This window comes from Semicossyphus pulcher, unplaced genomic scaffold, assembly GCF_022749685.1.
Source record: "Semicossyphus pulcher isolate SPU_LCO1_2020_fin unplaced genomic scaffold, fSemPul1.0.p SCAF_19, whole genome shotgun sequence".
In the NCBI taxonomy this organism is placed as follows: Eukaryota; Metazoa; Chordata; class Actinopteri; order Labriformes; family Labridae; genus Semicossyphus; species Semicossyphus pulcher.
Window position 1 is genome coordinate 10,904,938 of NW_027211692.1, and position 22,944 is coordinate 10,927,881.

Sequence of the window (22,944 nt, forward strand, 5' to 3'; positions counted from 1 at the left end):
ACTGTGAGGAGCTGTAAAACGGTGCGCGGTGTGATCTGGTCGATGGTTGTTGCAAATAGAAACCTGTTTGTGTTTCATTTCAACTGATATGTGACAATAGGCAACATTGGTTGCTATATATATATATATATATATATATATATGTGAAGCAGCCATGACAAGCCATATGTACACTACTTTCATGTGTTCCACCATGACCTGTGAAACAGACTTCCCCTTTTTAACATCTAAATTGACTAATATGACCATGCTATACCATGTTAGCAGCGCTGTGTGCACATCTGAGCATAGAGCTAATCGCTAATGTCAGCCTGCTAGCATGCTCATAAGTAAACGATGACATGCTGATATCAAGCAGGTAACACGTTTACTATGTTCACCATCTTAGTTTCGTTGTTAGCTCACTAACAGTTGCTAATTATTACTTTACATAAAGTAGAGCTAAGGCTGATGGGAATGTTACGGCATTGCTACCTACAGACATGACTAAGCCGAACTCTTTAAAGCTCCTGTGAGGAGTTTTTTGCTGGTTATGAAACAGACTGAAATAAATTGTTTACTCTATATGAGCTACAAAAGCAAACCACACCATCAGCGACAAGATTGATTATTTCTTTTTAGATATTTTTAATGCCTGAAACCACTTGCAGGGGTAGGTGTCAGATGAAGCGATTAACTGCACGCAGCCTTTGTTTACATTTTCCAAGGCAAACATTGTCATACATACGACTGTTAAAAGAAAGCAGGAGTAGATTTTCTTTTAAAATACACCACTTAAGCATGTACAGGACAAAATCAGCAAAGAGATAAGAGGTACAGCTTTGTCCACACAAAGCGAAAGTTCCTCACAGGAGCTTTAACAATCTCTGTTTTGACGTTTCCTTCAGGTTTTACAAGTTTCATGCGTAGTCCGACGTGTGACATCTTCAACCCTCTGCACCACGAGGTGAACCAGGACATGGATCAGCCTCTGTGTAACTACTTCATCGCGTCCTCTCACAACACGTACCTGACCGGAGACCAGCTGCTGTCCCACTCCAAGACCGACATGTACGCCTGGGTGCTGCAGGCCGGCTGCCGCTGCGTAGAAGGTAAGCGGACACCTGCAATTCAAATACCGATGCCAAGACCAGGACATGCTATGTTGCCATTGCCCACACTAATGAGCTAAGTTAAGCCTGTTTGTATGTTTGTTTTATGCTTTTGCACCTCTGGGGATACGAGTTATGATCATCTGAGGTTACAGCGGTGCTCCGTCCTTATCTTGTGATAACGTGTTAAAACTGAGTTCTCAAGAAAACGACCAGATATAACTCGTTATCGCGGGAAAACAGAGTTAATAGAATGTATGGATGCATGACCGCTAAGGGCTTCCGTAGGTAACATAGGTGTCGATAATTAATTTAATTAGCTGCCTCAGTCGAAGCGTCCTGGTGTTTGTGCATGCTGGCTCACTGTCACGGTGTCATGGCTCGCTGGGACGCTTGAATTAAACAGAGCCATTGTTAATGTAATTAGAAACACCTGTGCCTTTTACTACTGTGACTTGTCTACATTTCTGCTGTAAAAAAAAGGGACAGGCTGGCTTTAAAGAGTTCTTAAAATTGCTGCAAACCTTCTTTCACCCATCAGTGTATCAAATTGTATCACTCTCACTATTATGTGATGTTTACTGCTTTGCAATCCAAATAAAACCCAACACCCATTATGCTGTATAATTTTTGGTATCACAATTTTAAGATAGTGTGACTGAAAAAAACCCTCCAAAATATAGCACAATCTTGCACATACATTGCCCCCCCCCCCATTATTTTTGGTCCCTGAATAATATAATAGCAGTAGGTAACTTGTCTGTGAGTCAGTGAGAAATAGCAGAGTATCACCTATCTTAAAAATGAACATTGAGATGTGTCGTCTTTTATTCATGCATCATCTCTCTCCTCTGTGTTTCCCTGCAGTGGACTGTTGGGACGGCCCTGAAGGGGAGCCGATGGTCCAACACGGCTACACCCTGACCTCCAAGATACCATTCAAGTTTGTCATCGAGACCATCAATAAATATGCCTTCATAAATAACCAGTGAGTCAGAGCTCCACAGAGCATGTGTGTGTGTGGGATTACATGTGGTTGTTTGTGACATTTTGTGGAAGCTTCTATTATCCCATAGGTATTGTGTTGAGAGAAAACGGCCCAGAATGCCTAATAGAAAAGAATAGAAATTATTTATTTCCTCACACATATGAATCGGACTGAAACATAATTTCTGGTTCACATTCTTTAGAGAAAATAGTATTTTTCTCTTCAGGACAAACAGCACAACATTTCTCCACAAACACAGAGATTGATTTATTAATTGTATATTGTCCTCGTCTGTTTAATTGTATGCCTTTATGGTCCACATGGTATGAGATATAGTAGCATCAGCTTCCTTGTTCCACCACAGTTAAGCTGCAGAACTACTGCATTTGTCTTCATAAACAAGCAGCCATAATGAAATGCCTATAAATGAAGTTGATTGAAGGTTTCCTCTTCAAGGTTTAACAAGAAAGTAGCAACATTTAGACAGCCAGGTTTGTGTTTTTCATGGAGCTGAGATTGTTGGCAGTAATTAGCACCTATTACTGAGCCATCTGTTAAGCAGCGTTTCCTCTGGCTCCCTGAGGAACAACTGTTTGTCTCTGCAGGGTCCAACTATACCAAAACAAAGCGGGAATGATGCAGCTTCCTGCTGCTACTTCTGCTTCCTTTGACATCTATTGCAGCTACTGATGATTAAAGTGCTTGTCTAATAAAAAACATTTACTTTATTCAAAGATAAAGAGAGCATTGGAGTAGATTCAGCTTATGTAATAAACAAGAAGCATGAAAACATTAGGAGATAGCTTGTTGGGAGTTTCACGGCAATGATTCTGGTTGCGCATCTGTTATGCAACTTATAGTCGTCAACTTCCAGTTGTTCTCTCAATGTTGAGCTTTTAAAATACATATTTTTATTGGTCATAATTGAGTAGTTTGTCATTTTGGGATACATTCTTTTTGGCTTTTCTTTTTGCAAGTGTTAGATGACAAGATTGACACAACTCACACATCTGTCCATAAGAAAAGGAGCTACAGCTTAGCTTAGCACAAACCCCATATAACCGTCCATTTTTTGCAGACATTAAACAAACCATACACTTAGTTTCAGTAAGGAAGCTTCAGATGTGCTGGTTGTTACCAACCAAGCTCTCTTTCCAGTCTATATGCTAAGCTAGGCTAACTAGTTAATAGCTGTAGCCTCATATTTAACAGGCAGATGAGAGATTAAACAAAAAATAATATTTCCCAGAATGTTGATCTATTGCTGTTTTTTAGCTTCTGTGAAAGTAAAATGAATATTTAGACCAGACAAAACAAGACATTTGATGATGTCACTTTTGACTGTAGGAACTGTTTGGACATCATATATGCCAAAGGATAAATCATTTATGGTAATTGAATAAATAATCAACAGATGTATATAATTTTTGATGGAAACCCTTCTCTAAACAGGTAATTTGGTACAAATTGTTATTGAACTTTATTACACAGCTGTGTTAAATTCTTGATTCTGATTGGCTAATTACAGCATTCCTAGGTCTGCTATTTGTCAATAACAGACCGTTGCCAGGGAAGCGGCTCTAATCACAAAATCCAGAGGAATAACTGTATTCATATCAATCTGCTGAAAGAAGTACGGTAAATTTGACGTTGGTTTGTTTACAGAAGGATAAAAAGAAAAGAGACAAAAACAGCGGCGAGAAAGCTATCAAGGTTATAGCTTAGCGTCAGGGTCCTGCTCACCCTGTCTGGGTTCAATTCCACGATAACAACCTGCTCACTCTACATTATCCCATACTTATTTCCATAATAATTTAAGTCAACAAAAGCTTCTTTGAAAAAACATATGTTCAGTGCAGCTTCCTTAAAGACAACATGATCAAGAAGTACCTTTATGTTCTAATAAACTCAAACTATATTAATAATTACTTATCCCTCATACAGCTGCCAGCAACACATGAATACATTTAACGTCTCTCTCTCTCTCTGTCTCTGTTTCACCTTTTACATTCAGCTCATATTTTATCGTCAGTGCCACCTGTTAATATGATTAATGGGCCCTGGGCTGTATTGAAATCGTGGCTGCCACATCCCCACAATACACACACACACACACTCATGCACACACACATTTCACGTCTCATTGAGCGGCCCAACAGATTCACCTGAGAGAGAGGCTCCTGGGTGTCACTGTCTGTGTGTCAAAATGAAACGACTGTGGATGTTCCTCTCTCTGATGTCTCTTTTTGTCTGTGGCAGAGAACCCTTTTGTGAGTGTGTGTGAGTGTGTGAGTGTGTGTGTGTGTGTGTGTGTGTGTTTTGGGATCAAAGGTGGAGTTGAGAGCGTGGCTGCGTCCCCCCTGAGGGAGAGCCGTCAGTCTGACAAACCTGACATTTGAGCTGCGCTGCTGTGTGGCCACAAGCCACCTTTTCTAAATGAAAACACACACACAACTTCTACACACACACACACACACACACACACACACACACACACACACACACACACACATACACTAACATAGGTGACGAAGTGTTAAAGCAGGTTTTTTTTTATCATTTACCTCCCCAGTGTTGTGGTTGTAGGTGAAAAATGGAGGTACAAGTTGAGGTTTGATTCACACCTCAGTCCATTTTCTGCCTTCATCACACATTTGCTAAATCTTTTAATTTGACACGTGTTGAACATTTTCTCCTTCAGGTTCCCAGTTATCCTGTCCATAGAGAACCACTGCAGCATCCAGCAGCAGAAGAAGATTGCCCAGTACCTGAGAGAAATCTTTGCAGACAAACTGGACGTGGGAGACGTACTGAGCAGAGAATCCACAACATTACCCAGCCCTCACAGCCTGCAGGGAAAGATCCTCATCAAAGTAAGAGCAAATACAGTATATGGACGCACGGACAGGTGGATGGCGTGCTCACAGTTCATGTGTGTTTAAATTATTGATTAGAAAATGAGAATACGCCCGTTAAGTTAGTGCACTTAGAAATCAAAGCAACACACGTCTCTGTTTCCTTCCTCTTATTTCAGCGAAGGAAGCGGAGCTCTCATTATCCCTACATATTTAACTTCATGTGCAGTGCTGCAGTGAAGACAGAAAGTGGGAAAGACACTGTAAGGCAGCTAATTATTGCCAATAAACAGACGGAGAGAAGGAAGAGGATATAAGGAGGACTTAACTAGGTCATTGTTTTAATCGTAGAGAGGAAAGAAGAGCAGGATGAGACGCTGGAATATCGCTTTTTTTCTTTGTAACAGACGCACACATGCAAACACAACCGTCATGGTCACTCACATGGAGGCTGCTAAACTCTTTAGTGTTTTAATTGCTACAGCGCTGCAATTATCAACCAAGAATAGATGAATATTTTAAGTCTCATCCATGAGAAATAAACTGTGACCCCGCAGAGTTTTTACAGAACCACAATGAATCCTTTATCTTTGGTTAAAACAGGTTGTTTCCCCTGATTCCATCCACACATACATCCATTATCTATGCTGCTTATCATGTTCAGGGTCACAAGGGGGGCTGGAGCCAATCACAGCACCTACGGCAATTTATAGTCACTAATTAAACCTAACGAGCATGTCTTTGGTCAGTGGGAGGAAGCCGGAGAACCCGGAGGGAACCCACACACGCACGAGGAGAACATGCACACTCCACACAGAAAGGCCCCTTATGTCCTAATGGGGATTCGAACCAGGAACCTTCTCGCATTCGACTATTTAAATCTACAAAGGCTCATTGTGTTAATGTCCCCTAGATGATTGATAATATATGATTGATTTCATTAGCGATCACAGGTGGCTCACATAAACCTCCCCTGGCAAACATTCAGGCTGATGAGTCGCTCCAAAGGATCCTGGATCTCAGAGCGCCGCGCTCCTCTGGCTGATGTTTTAATATTCTGTTTCGAGTTCCTATTTAACAGCTCGAAATACATTATTGATCGTTTTCACTTGATATTTCATGACTTTTCCTAGTTTTATAAAAAGTACTTTTTGAACTGGGGACGTGTTTTAGAAATGATCGAAAGAAAATTGAAGCTGGTTGATGAGTCAGAGACCCCGTCTGTTAAGCATGGCAACATGAAAGGATTCCCTTATATTCCATATTTGTTTTGGTTCAGGCAAAAACCTCCTAAATCCCGAATAAGCCTTTTAATATTTCTGTTTAATGAGCTTTATAGCACTACCTTTGTCTGTGAATGAGTTTTTGGCCAACAAAAGGAAAACATATTTGTTCATTCATAGCACAATTTACATGAAATAAATTAAATATGTCCTTATTAGTTGTGAAAACAACAGTGCTTTCCGATCATTTCTGTTCAAGAAAAACATCTTACAAAGAGACCAAAATTGGTTGCTTTTGCAGGTATTTAGCTAATTACAACAAAAAAACAGAGCTCAATTTCAAACCTGTAATTCCCCAACCATGACTCTAAACCAGTCAGAAAGGTCACAGGCCACGGGCCAGGATGAGGACTGATCCCCCCTGACTTGACACTTAATTAAAAACTCTTAAAACTGGTAAAAGTCAAAGTTCAAAACTCTTAAAAGTAGTTAAAGTCTATGAAAAAGACTGCATGTCCTCTGCTGACCTCTAAGTGTGTCAGAAGCATGCAGAAGTGGGATGATTTTTTCCTTCTTTTGGACTCTAACAGAGTCGCACCCGGCTGCTTGTGGCTGGTTCCCGCTCAGGAGTCTGCCCATCCAGGAGTCCGATACAGTCAAGACTGACCGTAGGGCGGAACAGATTTAAAGCATTTTCTAAGCGTTAAATCATATGATTTTAAATACACTGTTACTAGAATACATTTTCACACAGAATATATAATCTTACATGATTTACTTTACACTCAAGATAAATATCTTTTTTAAAAATTCCTTCATCACCAGGTAATTTTACTGAAGCATAAACGGCTCGGCCACAGAGATGCGGGATCAGAAAGCACTCATGGCCACCTTCACAGTCAGTTATCTTCAAAAAGAACAACATGTCCTGCCTCACAGGCTTATCTCTTTGCAGCTCTTACTGTCCTTAACCCAAACGGCAGGAAAGGTGCGCAGCGAGTTGAACCCTGACCATACAGTCGATATGATCATCACCAAAAAGAAACAAAAACCTGACATGTTATCTTTGATTTTAAAATATCAGCTCTTATTTTGTCGGCCTCACACTCAGAAGATTCTTATCCAGGAGGAGTCAGACAGACAGAGCGTCCGGACCAGCAAAAGCTTTCAGCATTTATTGGATTTTCTTTTTTATAGGAAATGATAAAATTGACTTTATCTGTAAAGTGAAGAAAGCCTACATTGTTCCCTGGGAAACGAATCACTGGCTCCGTCGCTCTCCAGCCACATGTCTGAAAAGTGAACAAGCATTATTGATTCTCCGTAAAGCCCTTTATTCCTCTCTAACTATTTTCCTCCATCTCCTACCGACCCCGTCTCTGCCCTCGCTGGAGAGCCTTTCACCCCTCGCCATCCCTGATGTGGACGGAGGAAGCAGAGTCAAAAGACAATGAAGAAAATGGCGTTAGGGGTTTCCTGGCAGTCGCAGATACGAGGCAGAGAGAGAGAGGATAGACTTCCTGTGGCGGTGGTTAAAACAAGGGCGGAGAGATGGCAGCCAGCGAGAGTCTTTAGAAGAAGCAGCTTAGAAAACTCCCACTCACACCTTCAGATGGGCTCACTAATGGGCCTCCACTCTGCTGAAAGAGCGGCTCAGGGAGCTTCTTCTGCAGCTGATTGTACTATTTGTGTGTGTGTGTGTTTGTGCGTGCATGACTGTGTGCTTTGTGGCAGTAATGGCTTCCCCTCTGGCTATAAATACCAGTTGGAGCAACATAACAGATTTTGAAAGAGAGTACTCTAACGTGTGCATTTGTGTGTGTAGTGGAGTCTGAGTGAAAACATACTGCACTCTGCTGCGTTATTCTTGGACTGTATCAGAGGATCAACCTGTGTGGGCGTTCTAAGCGAGGAGTGATGATTGGTGCTGCATTAAAATATGACATGTAACATATGCATGGGTCAAAGGGTTGATTTCATGTCTCTCTCTCCTCCCGTCTCTTTCCAGGGGAAGCGTCTGCCTGCGTATCTGTCTGCAGACGCAGAGGAAGGGGAGGTGTCTGATGATGACAGCGCGGATGAAATTGAGGACGACTTCAAGATGAAGAGCAGTAATGTAAGATGTAGACATGATGTGCACAATCAATCAACTCTCTTTATTAATCCTCTTAATAAACAGACTGATTAATAATCAGAGGATACTTTAAGAAGCAGGTGAAACAAAGATCCTGCTGGCAAAATAGAAACTTCATAAGCAAGAAAATAGAAATGCTTGCAGCTTTCAGGAGGATTTTCTGGTTGTGATCTCTTTGTTTTAATCCGGTGAATTTAAGTCAGATTTTAACAACACCGCTCAGACTGGTTGTGTCTTTTTCTTTGAGGCTGTGAAACCAGAGGATTACTGGACAGACAGAAAAGGAATTAAGTTTCCATATTATGTAAATTAGCTTCGCTGTAGTCACAAACATGCACGAGTCACCATCCCCAAGCAGAAATGTCATTTCATACTACAACAGTCTTTGCAGCTGGTTTTTAATTAGTCTTCATAATTCTCTGGCCAGTTGTGCCGCTTTATGGAGTCAAAGCTGGGTCATTTTTAAGTAATAAAAAGTCTTTAGAGATTTAGAGATAATAATAACCTTATTTATATAGCACCTTTAAAAACAAGAGTTTACAAAGCGCTTTGACAACCAAGCAAAGCAAATCACAGAACAAGCAAATCACAAAACCCAGAAGGCAACAGGAGAAGCCCACACAACATGGCCAGACGCAAGACCAAGGGGACTAAAGAGGAGGAGAGAGGAGACAGAAAAGGAAGGGTAAAAGCAATAGAAAGTAGTCAAAGAGAATTAAGGAAGCAGGAAGAAGTAGAAACAATAAATAGAGATGATAGACTTAAAAGCAATAAATAAAAGAGATAAAGCAATAAAAGAGATGCAAGCAATCCAAAGCAATAAAAAGGGATACAAAAATTAGAGCAATAAAAAGAGATAAAAGCACTAAAAAGTTAGAACAAAGGAATAAAGTAAAATATAAAGTTAAAAAAGATGATTAAAAGTCAATAAGAAGACGACATCACATAAAAGCAAGTCTATAAAAGTGAGTTTTAAGAAGTAATTTTAAGTGATTTATCATATAAGACAGTTACGTGTATTGACTAAGTAAGCGTGGCTCTGGAAGGTGTTTTTTCATTTAAATGAGTTTTTACAAATTAAAACTTTTACAAAGCTTTATTGTCATCATACTGATGTGCAAGACAACAAGACAACAAAACTGCGATGGCACTCCCTGAGTTATAGTTTCCAGGAGCACTTAGCCCCTGCGTCCATGCGCACTGCCATCTTGACTGAAACATGCTGTCAGTCACGCACCACAAACAATGACTGTATATAAAGATGGATGACGTGTCTCCGTCTACTCTCGTTGTACAAAATGGAGCTAAAAAAAACCCTGTGGCGGACACTGCCATCTTGCTCTGGTGACGTAGTTTAGAGCCAGAGCTGCACAGTAGAGATCAGCGATTGGTGCCGACGTAGCCACTTCCGCTAACCCAAACACTTGACTTACTGAAAAAACAGCAAGGATCCCGCATGTCGGCGCGTTTAACAGCAGAACAGCTTCTTTGTGTTGGTCTGAGGTTAACGTTCACAGGTATGGAAACAGATATTTGTCAAGCTGTCAATCATCCTTTTTACAGCATCAAATAACTAATTAAAAATAAACTTGAACAACCATGTTTGAGAAACATTTATTTGGTGTGTATTTTGATTTTTTTGTTTGACTCATGTCCCATCTGTTAACATGGAGGAGGCGGGCTTTATGACCTATACTGCAGCCAGTCAGCAGGGGGCGCTTGACATGTTTTGGCGTCACTTTTAGGGAGCTGTCTCAGTCCTTATTCTTTACACACCATTAATATTTTGATTGTTAAAACAAATCAGTCTGGCCTGGCAAGGATTCATGTTGAGGAGTGAAACCTCCACGAACAGAAGTGAGCTAATGGGATCTTAATGACATTGTTGTGCTCGATGTAATGACTTCAGTAATAGGGGGTAATGGTGCTGCTTGTACACTTTAACTGATCATTATTGCAGTAAAGTTTTAGGATAATCAAAGCTTAATGGTGCAGACAGAGATATTAAGTCAACGCATGCATAGAAAGGAGTTTGAATCTCATCTCTGCTTGTTTATGAAGATCACTGCTGAACTCGCTCCGTGCCATTTTTATAGTCTTAATCCTGTTTGTTTATTCCATGATGTAAAAGTGCCAGGGTCCTCCTCCCCACATTTAAAACAGGAAAACACTGCGTTGTCTTCCAGATGGATCAGTTGTGTAACCGAATATGGCATCATTCTCCCACATTTAGCCAGAGGCACGGAGCCGCAGATGCCACTTTGGATGATCATTGCCGTTTTAAAAAGGGTGGTGGCAGGTTTCCACTGATGAGAGGTTTTCTATGAAGCTCATTAAAGCAGCATGCTCTCACAGCAGTCACAGCTAACGCTGCATTTATAGTGTGATATAACCACTCTCCCCATATATGATGTAAAATATTTAGCATTACCTCCTTGAGGCAAAAAATAATCCAGTTTAATGAGTTGTCGTAAGTCAACTTTTATAGTTCACCTCACTTTAGTAGTAAATGTTATTTAATAAGAAGAATGAGGGAAGAAAGGGAGTGATTTAGGATGCCACTTATGCATCTTTATATCTTCAATTATAGACCTGTACCACCTGTTGCCTAAACTCGGTTGCAGTTGTAACACAATAGACTATAATAATAATAATGGACGTAGCCACCCATTGGTTTCTCGACTGCGTAAATGAAGCCGAATTATGGCTGCTGCCATGTTGGTTTACTGGAGCCTGAAGTGACCAAATTTGGTTTGGAGGCTGGAGTTGCAGAGGAGCCAGTGGTTGAAAAATGCCAAATCATCAAAGCTAACAGCCTGTGTCTGTGGCTGATCCATTAGCTCATGAATGAGCTAGTTTCACTTTGCCAGGAGGAGATTCTGTTTGTGACGGTGACTGACGGCAGGTGTTTATTTATCAGACTAGTGAAGTAGCGGACTTGCTGCTCGCTCAGTGAGATAGCGACGGGTAAACGACAAGTAACGATAAACTTAAAATAACCGATCTTCTCATCACTACGGTCTGCTGTAATCTTATCGGGGAAAAGCCAACAGCTTCTGACGATAAAATACGACTTCAATTAGTTCCATAAATCTCACAGCAAGCCACATTATTTGTCTAAATTTTGATTTAAAAAATCCCCAAAAGGCTCCAACTACAGAAACAGAAGAAGTTAGGTCAGTGACCGTGTGTCTGAGTTGATGTCGAGCAGACAGCCAGCAGTATCCACCTGTCACTCAAGTGACCCGGCCCCTATAGGCTTAATATAATTAAACTGGTGCATTAGAAATACATTTACCTCCCGTACAGTTATCACAGTAAAATTAGCTGTTTATAAGACAACCGTTTTTTGTACCAGGCTGTTAACATGTTTATTTCTGCTCTAAAAATGGGCATTTTCCTATCTGCCATAATGTTATTTGTTGGTGTCTGGAGCCAGCCAGGACACTCGAGGAACTGCAGTTTTTTGCACTTCAACATTGGCTTCATTTTTCAACACCAGAGGTTGCCGCTTGTGCTACACTCAACAGTCAGAACGACAACAGGACAGGGTTATGGTCCCTGACAGTAGATGACACTTATTTGAAATTTTGAAATTTTCCTGCAGTTAATGTTCTTGACATAAGGTGGCAGTGAGTGTTGGGCCTTGAGGTGCAGGTCTGACTTGGGCTGTGTCTCTGGAGCTTCAGTTGCCTCTCATCATCACGTCTTAGCTCCAAGGCTGCTTTCCCCCATCATCTCCTGCACATACACATGTCTTTGAACCCTTTAACTTACCTTCTTGTGTGTCTCTCCTCTTTCTCCTTTCACACAGGGAAGCAATGGGAATCCCCAGGTGGAGTCTCACATCAGAAAGAAACTGGACTCTCTCCTGAAGGAGTCTCGGATCGGAGACAAGGAAGACACGGACAGCTTCAGCATCCGGGCTCTGCTCCGAGCCACGCACCAGGGCCTCCAGAAGAACCTGCGGCAGGTACCGTCCTAAGGCAGCGTGCAGAGCTGTTAAAAGTTATACTTGTAAACAGATGGTGAAGAAAGAGAAAACAGGGGGGGATAAAACTAGGCCAGGGTATTAGTCACGGAGGGAAATGGAGGAAATAAAGGAGTAGAATACACTGCAGCACTCTCGGGTCAAACACCCCACTGAGCACATTAAAATGGACAGTCAGCCAGCTCCTCCTCAGGCCACTCTGAAGGGAATGCAATGTTCCCACCAAGGTGTTGTTTCATGGAAAGCATGTCAAAACAGATGTGTAAGTGATGAGAAACTAAATGTCTGCAGTGTTACTTAATATTTAATTTCCCAGCCTGCCTCTCGTGCTATTTATAGCAGCTTCAGTTTCCTGACAGCCATTTTAATGGAGTGGGTGTTTTGCAGCAGGGTTTCCCGTTCTCTTTACTGTGCTCCAGCTTTGTTCAGCTTCACCTCACCCTGTCTCTAAAGCTTCTTCTTTTTCATATATACTGTAATTCTCCTTTTTCAATTTCTTTTTAAACTCACTCTCTTCTTTCAGCCGTGCTGCGCTTTATTGGCTCACGTCTGCTGCAGCACCTCCGGCTACTGAGCCTTAGGGTTGAAGTGTCTAACTGGGTGCTAATGTGGTTGTTATTAGATTCACATCAGAGGTTGCACACAGATAAAAGCACACGAGCACACACTAACGCACTTATATAAAGAGTCTCTGAATGTGTTGCTCTTGTCTCTAGAGCTCTAAAGGAGTTTTGAAGAAGTCCCAGAGCAGATCCTTCATCACAACGCTCAAACAGAAGGTGAGTAGTGTGGAAAGGAGAGGGCTTTTTCCCCCACCTAATTCCTGATTTATCTGTGTGAGGAGGTTCAGCCCCAGATTGGTTGGAAATGTTAAAGTTTGCGACTTCATACAGCAAGACTTTTGGCGTGTTATCTTCCTTAGACAAACAAGTCTATTAGACAGTTCAAACTTTGTATTTGTTCCGTTTACCTGACACTCTTATAGGATCTGATAGAGCAGTTAGACACCAAATTCATACAAAAGATGCTGAGGAAATAGGCAAATAGGAAAGAGGAAATAGGCAAATCAAACTGAACTGTAAAATCACACATTTTTCGGCTAAGCAGACAGAAGTCTTTGTTGGTGTTCTTAGCTAGAGCCACAGGTGCTGGATACACCATAAAGAAACACGTCAGCAATGACATCCAAGTGATGCTCCTCAGGCTTGGTGTGCAAAGACTCTAAGAAAACCAAAGTGTAAATCTGATCAGGCCATGTGCTTTTAATGGAGGCAGTTTCCATCCAAAGGCCGAGAGTAATCTAGAATAACACATTTATTTTGGCCAAAGAAATAGTCCTGCTGATAACCTCCCATGACCTACAACTTTATCGTATTTATGCGTACATTTCTCTAGGATTAGACAAACCTGATATAGCGTGTTGATGTGTAGTAGGTGGATTCTTTTTAACGTTGGAAATAGCCATACTAGCCCTTTGCTTCCAGTCTTCATGCTAAGCTAAGCTTAGCAGCTACGCTTGATGTCCTTCACATACATCTCACACATACACTACCAGTCAAAAGTTTGGACACACTTTCCCATTCGCTTGTATGAGAAAATGTGTCCAAACTTTTGACTGGTAGTGTACACCGATCAGCCCTAACATTATGACCACTGACAAGTCGAGTGATTAACATTGATTATCTCATTACAATGTTAGTCAGCAAGTGAACATTTTGTCCTCGACGTTGATGAGTTGGAAGCAAGAAAAGTGGGCGAGCGTGAGGATGTGAGCGACTTTGACAAGGGCCACATTGTGATGGCGAGACGACTGGGTCAGAGCATCTCCAAAACTGCAGCTCTTGTGGGCTGTTTCTTGTCTGCAGTGGTCAGTACCTGCCAAAAGTGGTCCAAGGAAGGAAAACCGGTGAATCGGTGACAGGGTCATGGGCGGCCAAGGCTGGCACGTATGGTCCGATGCAACAGAAGAGCTACTGTAGGTCAAATAGCTGAAAAAGTTAATGCTGGTTTGGATAGAGAGGTGTCAGAACACACAGTGCATCGCAGTTTGTTTTGTATGGGGTACGCAGACCAGTCAGGGTGCCAGTGCCAACCCCTGTCCACCGCCTACAATGGGCACGAGAGCATCAGAACCCACTGAGTGTGTTGTTTAACATTAGTGTGTTTGTGTCATGTGTAACTTTAACTTATTAGTGTCACTAACGGGGGAAGCAGAAGAGAAGCCTCCTCACTGTCTCCTGTAAATAACTCTTCCATAAAAGACAGAGCAGCCTTTGTAGTTATCTCCTGTGTGACGTCGCAGAATCATAATTAAAACTGCTACATTATCTTCCAGTTGTATAATGCAGATCAGTGAGCGTATGCATTATGAGCGTCTCTGAATTACACATGCAGATCTTAATTTAGATCCTCTCTAAGCTACCACTTTGTCCTTCTGAGAGCAGCTAATGGTTTAAGACGTTTATTTTATAGAATAATATAGGTTTGGGCATCGATGTTGTGTGTGTGTGTGTGTGCGTGGTTGTTTTTAGTACACACTTTATCTCCCGCTCTGAATGTCTTCCTCTATACAGGCTCCTTTTAACCTCCTTTCAACCTCTTCTCTGTTTACCCACTCACATCTCCTCTTCATTCTTTTATGCCTCCCTCTTTGCATATTATGCAGCCTCCCACGTGTGTGCGTGTGTGTGTGTGTGTGTGTGTGTGTACATATGTGTGTATGCATGGGCGCATTTAATCTGCTGGCATGCAGCCTAAAGCCTGTAATTACTGTGACCCTCATCCTCTTCGTACCTCTACTTTAGGACTGATAGGGATGTTGCTTCTATGAGGGGGGAAAAAACGCACACACACACACACACACACACACACACACACACACCATATTTAATTACATACGTCTAGGGTAGAACACACATACATGCACAAACACAAGCTAAAACTGCTACTACAATAACAACACTGTTTCTGAATCACACCGAACACACACTGTTTGTTATAAACGCGTTATCATCACCCCTTGCCCACTGAAGAACTCTCATACTGCCAGTTTGTGTAGGCGGTATCATGTATGATGTGTATTTATATCGTTTATGAGGATTTAAACTGATGGCAAGGATACAGGCGCTATACTTTCCTGCTTTTACAGCTGGTGAGAAAATCTTCATTGCAGTGTAATCGGTGTGTTTGTTTACATATTCCTGTGTTTCCAGAGGCACTCCAAATCCAGGCTGACATGCCAAAGCGTGGAGAAGGAGGAGGACGGTCAGGAGAAGTCTGGGAGGGAGGCCGGAGGGCAGTTCATCAGGTGACCTTTGACCTGCCTTACCACAACACTGACAATCCCTTATAACTGAGAGGTTTGATCGTTTCTGACTGCTGAGACCATTGAACAATTCAGAGTATCAACTGTATCTTATAGTGAGTGAAGGGCAGGAGGAAAGCTAGATTTTTTTAGCCTTTACTGGGAGAGAGGACAGTGGATAGTGTCGGACACAGGGGAAGAGAGAGCGGGGGTGACACGTGGCTAAGGGCCGAGAGTGGGAGTCAAACCCAGGGCTGCCGCATCAAGGATTGTAGGCTCTGTATATGGGACGCATGATTTAACCGCTGAGCTGAAGCGGCGCCCCGAGGAAAGAAGGGTTATGTTCACCCTGAAAGCCTCGCTGTTTCATTCAGACTTTGCTCTCCTCTCAGTTTATTCATATAATATTTACATAAACAAGTCACTTACTGACTCACATTTGGTTTAGTCACACATTTACAGTCTCTAATATAACAAGTTAATTTATTTAAATAATAATATAGATAATAATTATTCCAGGCTACTTTTTTAATTCACTTTTTTTTCATTTGAATTTCTCTAAAGCTGTAAAACTATAACAAGATATGATCATTTATTTAGTCGAAGAAGCAATATCACACTATAAAATAGTGCCTAGTAGTTGCATGTTGTTATGTTAATGATAAACAATAAGAAATTATTATATTGTGACTAACTACAAATACCAAAGGACTGTTGGGTAATGGAAACAGAAAACCTGACAGGAAGTAAGCCACGAAAACAAAACTACTGGACCCCTCAGAAGACGCAGAAACACAGGAAGCTATGAGAGAGAGAGAAGTCAAGGTTCCTGCCTCGTCTTTGATCAAATTCACCTGAACAAAAGACCTCATGAGGGTCGAAATCATGTGCACGTCCTAACCAGCAGGGGGGAGCATGTAACCGTTTGTCTACTCCTCTCTGCTCGTGATAATCTGTGCGTTTGGCATTTGATTTAATCTGCAGTATAATTATTACAACAGTTGCCACGGTTCAGCAAAAGTAACACAGACTCACTTTAACATTTAAGCAACACGTAGTATGAGAGTTTTGCTGATTTTAACAGCTTTATATACATTTGGAAGTTTAATCTTCAGAAATGTACCAAATCTTATCTCCCAATATATCATTGGTATATCAAATCTTTGTTTATAAGTTAAAGGGCCAGTTCGCAGACTTTCAACCTCAGTCCTATCATGCTATTATGGGGAGCTAATGCCATTATGGTAGAACAAAAATGCAATTTCGCTCTGTGCCTTTGGAGGACGCTATCCGCTTCTCCAATGGGCCCTGGTAAACCTTAGCCAGACTACGTCAAACGCGTCATCTGGCGGAGGCCAGGGAACTTGCTAAACTACACTTCCTCAATCTAGGACGCCCGCCTCCAATTAAAATAAAATCAATTGAATCAATTCGTTCAAATTATCAGGTTTGAAATGTAGACTGCAGACCTGAAGATTTTATAGACAATCCACTGGTATATTCTCAGATTTTGTACCGCTCTGAGCCGTTGCCTGCAGCGAAATGGTAGTAGTTCACTCCAGCGTCTCTCGCTGGGCCGTTCCTTTCAGAGGGAGGAGCGCAATGCACGCTGGGTGTTGTAGGAATGTAGAATGGGCGAAACCACGAGCTGTTTGTACAACTTTCTCCACAGCTATGGCGCCAATTTCAAATATTAACGCTGCAATTGATTACAGAGAACACCAGCTTTGACTGACAGCGGCTTTTTCCAGGGGCGAACCGCTCCTTTAAGTAAAAAAATATATTTGCGATGGAGTGGATTCAAATGTGCAATATTTCTGTCTGAAACGTGCTGGAGTAAAAGAGAATAAGTAAATAAAGTCAGACACCTCGCTTCACTTAATGTAACTTTTTCCCACTGCCAATGTCAGTTGCAAAATATTCCACCTAAATGTCTCTCTACTGAAAACCTCCACTGCTGCGGTGCTATTACTATGGAGTCATGGGAAAAAAATATTGCATTAGATTAACATGACATCTCATATTTGTGTCAGAAATAGAGAGAAATCCTTTTAAGAATCAGAATCCAATTGGCTTTCCCCCAATTCACACTGTTGTATGAAACTGATCTAATTCACCAATGAAGGGGAACAAAATCTAATTGAATCCATTTTCCTCAGCAGCATGAATATATCCCAGCTCTCTCTTTGTCCACGTCTGTCTCATTTCTCCTCTTTCTTTGTGCAAGACGCATGGAAATTCTGCTGTATTTTCCTCCCTCTGTCGCTCTCTGTGTGGCAGGCCTTTGTCTGCCTTTGTTCTCCCAGTCTGTGTTCCTGGTTGCATATTTATACGTGCATGTCCCCGGGAAGTGTTTATATGCATGGGTCTGAGTGGCTATGTGATTGACTTTTAGTGCAACACTGCACGTGCATGACTGTGTGTTTGCAGTGTGAGTCTTGCTGCACTGCATGTGCTCTGGTCCCTATTAAGCTCTTTTGCCTTTGATGCGATTTCCTGCTGTTTGCAAGCTGCCTCACTTATTGACAATCCTCTCTTTCCTTCTTTGTTTCCCCCCGTAAAAGTTGAAACACATATGAGCGTGTGCATGTTTTTACCTTACAATCCTTGCCGTAGGTGTTGCATATATCTTTACACAGTCTCTTCTCTCTCCCTTGCAATTCTGTCATCCGGCAATTGTTCTAGGGGTGGACGGAAGAGGAAGACGATGAAGCTGAGCCGAGATCTGTCAAACCTGGTGGTGTTCACCAACTCTGTCGCCTCACAGGAGTGTCTGAATGAAGGTAAAGCAGCACAGCTCTCACACACCCACACACACAAACAAATAGACACACTACAATCCTTACCTTGGGGGACATTTTCTAAAGCCAAACCCATGTTTCTCTTCAGGTACTCCGGGTGATGTTTTGTCATTCAGCGAGACCAGAGCACAATCCCTGGTCAATCACAAAGCAGAGCAGTTCCTGGCTTTTAACCAGAGGCAACTGTCACGGATTTATCCCTCAGCCTATCGCATCGATTCGTCCAATTTCAACCCCCAGTTCTACTGGAACGTGGGCTGTCAGCTGGGTAAGACAGCTGTCTGTCACTCTGAGCTTTTGACCTGCGTGGAGGCTGTATATTAATGAAAAAACCAGGTGTCCTGCCGGTAGCTACAAACCTGCCACTGCAAATTAATTGACGATATGTACTACATTTGAGCGTGCCTACACAGAAACACACACACACACACACACACACTCACACACACACACACACACACACAGATACACACAGATTGCTGTGGCACCACCTTGTGTAGTATGTGTGAGGTTGTACGTGCAGAGGCAAGATACAGTAGTTTGTGTGTATTGCTTGCATCATCGTGTTTGATGAGTGTCCTCTAGTGGGGCTACAGCCGGAATTAAAATTTGTGAGGATTAATGAGACATACAGAATAAAGAAATAGAAGATCAGCAAATGAATAAGAGTTTGAACTGATGATTTTTTACATGTGCAGAACTGAACAATGTCAGGAAATCAAGGCAATCCCCACCACTTTTTAAAAAAAAAGTGATAATCTCCAAGATTTTTAATTTAAATAAATGTCTGTTAAGTCACTATCTATCGCCGAATGAGGTAACGCAATGGTGAGTGAGCCTATGGCCCACTGATGAAAGCCTTTACATTTGCAGTATTATAGACTGAGTGTCTGGTGTGACTTTCGTTGAAAAAATCACAAGCGACGCCCAGTTAGTGACGCGTTTTCCATCAGCCAGCAGTGGTTGGTCTGCCAGAGAGGATAGGCGGAGCTAAGCGGCTGCTTTTCTGGTCTCTGCAAGTGTTGCGAGTAAACAGTAATCTACTATGGCTGAACAAACAAAGAAAAGATCGATGACTACAGATACAACTTCAGAAATAAGTGAAAATCCAAAGAAAAAGAAACAAATTGGATGCTCAGATGAAGGCAAACAGTCTAAAAAGGAAAGCGACCGACAGCGAGGAAAATCAAGAGTTACAACCATTACAAAGGGAGCCAACCGTGGTGCTCCCGCAATTACCGTTTATCGCTTTATAACTAAGGAAAAAAAGTAAAAACATAGACAGATGACAAACTCTTGGTTTGATTATCTCAGCGGCTCAATTATTTCTATCAGTTTTTTTGTTTCCTTGTTCATCTGTTTCCTAATTTATGTTTCAAGGTTTACAGACACACACATGCTTAATGAATACATGAATGAGTAAATCAGAGAGGCAGGAAAACAATGACAAACAGCGACAACGCAGCCTCCTCACATGGTTTTGCCAAAGACTGTTTAGCTCCTCAGTTATGGTCACATAATTACAAAAATAATTGTCATATGTTGTCAGAGGTTCAGTTATATTTAGAGACAAATCAAATGTTTTTGTTTCTCCTTTAGTGGCTCTGAACTACCAGACAGAGGGCAGGATGATGCAGCTCAACAGAGCCAAGTTCATGGTGAATGGAGGCATTGGCTACGTCCTTAAGCCCCCTCCCATGTGTAAAGGTACGGCAACAAACAGACCGCATGAACACAAACAAGCGCAAGTGCATGCATTTAAATCACTGTTGGTTCATACACGCACATAAGTGATACATCCTTTATCATGTTATATACATTTTCCAGTAACTCAATGCGACGTATTTGCCTTTTAAATGTCAAGTTTGTGGCATGTTTTTCTACGTGCATGAATCTATATACATAATTTAATCCCTGTGTTGTACTGTTGTTGGAGCCTCTCTAACAAGGGAGTTAGCTGCACAACAAAACAGCGGCGTGGATCTTTTCACAGGCTTGCTGCATATGTAATTTATAATGCTGCTCTTTATGATGCAATGCAGCCCCTCACATTTGGCATCTAAATATATACAGCACACACAGAACAATCCGAGAGGACCGGATTATAGGAGCGAGTGATGACATAAATCAAGCTTCTTGCTCTGCTGTCTTTCGTTCCCTCCAGGCTCGTTCAACCCATTCAGCGATGACCCGCTTCCAGCTTACCCCAAGAAACAACTCATTCTCAAGATCATTAGTGGACAGCAGTTGCCCAAACCACCAGACTCCATGCTGGGGGACCGTGGAGAGGTACCAAAACACACACACACACACTGTGCTCTCACATTCTCCATCTGTCTTTCTGTCTCGACAGATGTGCAATATTCCACTCAGCTACTCAGAGATTTTCAGCAGAAATATATTCAAGGTCATAAAATAAGATTTTGTTGCCCTTTCTTCTCTGTCAGATTATTGATCCATTCGTTGAAGTGGAGATCATCGGCCTGCCAGTTGATTGCTGCAAGGAGCAGACGCGAGTTGTTGATGACAACGGTTAGACACCCACAGATCAATTTGCACAATTTCACGACGCTGCACACTCACTGAACCACGTTAATAATCAATATTATGATAATAGACGTCCGTGCGACAACTTCACTGTTCTGGCTCAGTCTCTGCGCTCAAATTTTTGTCTGTTTTAAGTGAAAAGGCTGTTAAAAAAACAAACATTTCAGCTGCCAACTAGAGAAGAGAGAGATGGACATTGCACTCAGGATGTAGCCAAGTCCTAAAACAGAGTTAAAAAAGCGTGAATGTTGGAGTTGCTAAATTAATGCTTCATCTATGGTCTGTCTACAACTTGTATGTACTGCCTCCAAGTGGCCAAAGTAAATCACTTATTGCAGGATTAAAAATTACTCAAATTATTTACTTTCAAGGGAAATGTGATTGTAGGACAACTCTCTATTGGCAGTTCAAATGAAAAATATCCAGTCCAATATAATGCAGATTCTAGATATTCTGCAATGACCAATGATTTAATAAATGGGTTGATATTGTCTGAATGACATTTCCTGAAATTTATAATTAAACTTTTTTTTTTTGTTGGTATTTTTAATGCATCAATACAATACAATATGTATGGCTCAGATAAAATGCAGCCTCAGTCTGAAAGAACAAACAACACCAGAGCCACAGATGTTGCATTTCACTTTGGGCTGTGGAGCACTGCCGGGATCAAAAGTCAGATGAATTCATTAGAGGCATAATGAAAGCAGAACCAAGGGGGTCTGGTGGTGTCACCCCTAACATGTCTCCACAGATGAGGGCATGCGGTAGGGGGAGGGGAAAAGTCTCCTCTGGGAAAGGTTATGGAGCCCTGGGAGCTCAACAGTATTATCAGATTAGTGCGCAGGGCGTTGATCCATGAAATACTTAATTTGACACATCAAAACAACCGAGTCAATCTTACCTAGATTTTGAGTAAAACAGTTTATATTCATATATTGATGAAATAGATCCTATGATAAACATATATGTGTTATTTTTCCTCAGGTTTTAATCCAGTATGGGAAGAGACTCTGTCATTCACACTACACATGGCCGAGGTGGTGCTGGTGCGTTTCCTCGTCTGGGATCACGACCCAATTGGACGGGACTTCATTGGTCAACGGACAGTTGCCTTCAGCAGCCTGATGCCTGGTCGGTCTAGATTTCATAATTGTTTGAACTTTATCTGCGAAAACCAACTTTTAGTGTATGAATGACAAACTTCAGAGGCAAACACTTGCAAGTTGGAATCATTGTAACTCAAATAGACGGACAGCCTTTTACTTAAAGTGAACCAAGATTGTTTTATTTGTTTAGTATAAGATCTCTGGTTATTTGCATAGTCCACATCTATCAGGGTTGTATCTGAACTCCTTGTGTCGTGTCCTCAGGCACAATACTACACAATCACCAATCTGATGAAAGCTGTAATCTTGTCTTTGACTCACCTTCTCACTCGCACGTTTCCCCCCTTCATCTCTAACAACAGGTTACAGGCATGTTTACTTGGAGGGGCTGACTGAGGCTTCCATCTTTGTGCACGTGTCAGTGCATGATGTCTACGGGAAGGTAAGTGCTTTATAGCCTGTTGTTTATTCTAGCATTTCCCCAGTTGGTCTCTGTAAGCAAATAAGAATGTATTTTGGGAGGTAAACAGAAAAAAGTGTGTTTTATCAACACATCAAACCATTTAAGCTATGCTCCTTCAATCCTCTCTCTTTCTAGTGGAGCCCTCTAGTCCTGAACCCCAGCTTTACCATTATGCACTTTCTAGGATCTAACAAGGTATCCTGACGGCTCTGTGTGGTGCTGCATGACACAGTATTGCATGACGCAAAAGTGCAGTTTGTGTTCAGCCGTATCTCTAATCAATGTGTGACAATACAACGAGTCAAACGGTTCACTGATGAGGTCATGTTTACTCATAAACATGTTTGTCTTTTCTCTCACCTTAACAAAGATAATTTGCCATGTAAGCTGGCATGCATTATCCACAACATCATCTTGCAGATTGCTTGTTGTGCTAAT

At 41.7% G+C, this 22,944-nt stretch overlaps 1 protein-coding gene across 1 annotated transcript in view; it reads left to right on the top strand.

Moving 5' to 3' along the window:
- Nucleotides 1-22,944, top strand: part of plch1 (phospholipase C, eta 1) — a 58,333-nt gene that overhangs the window by 29,392 nt on the left and 5,997 nt on the right. Inside the window, exons 7-21 of the mRNA XM_069668817.1 lie at nt 888-1,091; nt 1,959-2,079; nt 4,781-4,952; nt 8,166-8,273; nt 12,106-12,264; nt 12,999-13,061; nt 15,495-15,589; nt 18,272-18,369; nt 18,476-18,655; nt 19,987-20,094; nt 20,552-20,676; nt 20,835-20,919; nt 21,922-22,068; nt 22,406-22,485; nt 22,642-22,701. Of these exons, the coding sequence (XP_069524918.1) occupies nt 888-1,091; nt 1,959-2,079; nt 4,781-4,952; nt 8,166-8,273; nt 12,106-12,264; nt 12,999-13,061; nt 15,495-15,589; nt 18,272-18,369; nt 18,476-18,655; nt 19,987-20,094; nt 20,552-20,676; nt 20,835-20,919; nt 21,922-22,068; nt 22,406-22,485; nt 22,642-22,701 (1,805 nt within the window). The remainder of the gene's footprint in view (nt 1-887; nt 1,092-1,958; nt 2,080-4,780; nt 4,953-8,165; nt 8,274-12,105; nt 12,265-12,998; nt 13,062-15,494; nt 15,590-18,271; nt 18,370-18,475; nt 18,656-19,986; nt 20,095-20,551; nt 20,677-20,834; nt 20,920-21,921; nt 22,069-22,405; nt 22,486-22,641; nt 22,702-22,944) is intronic.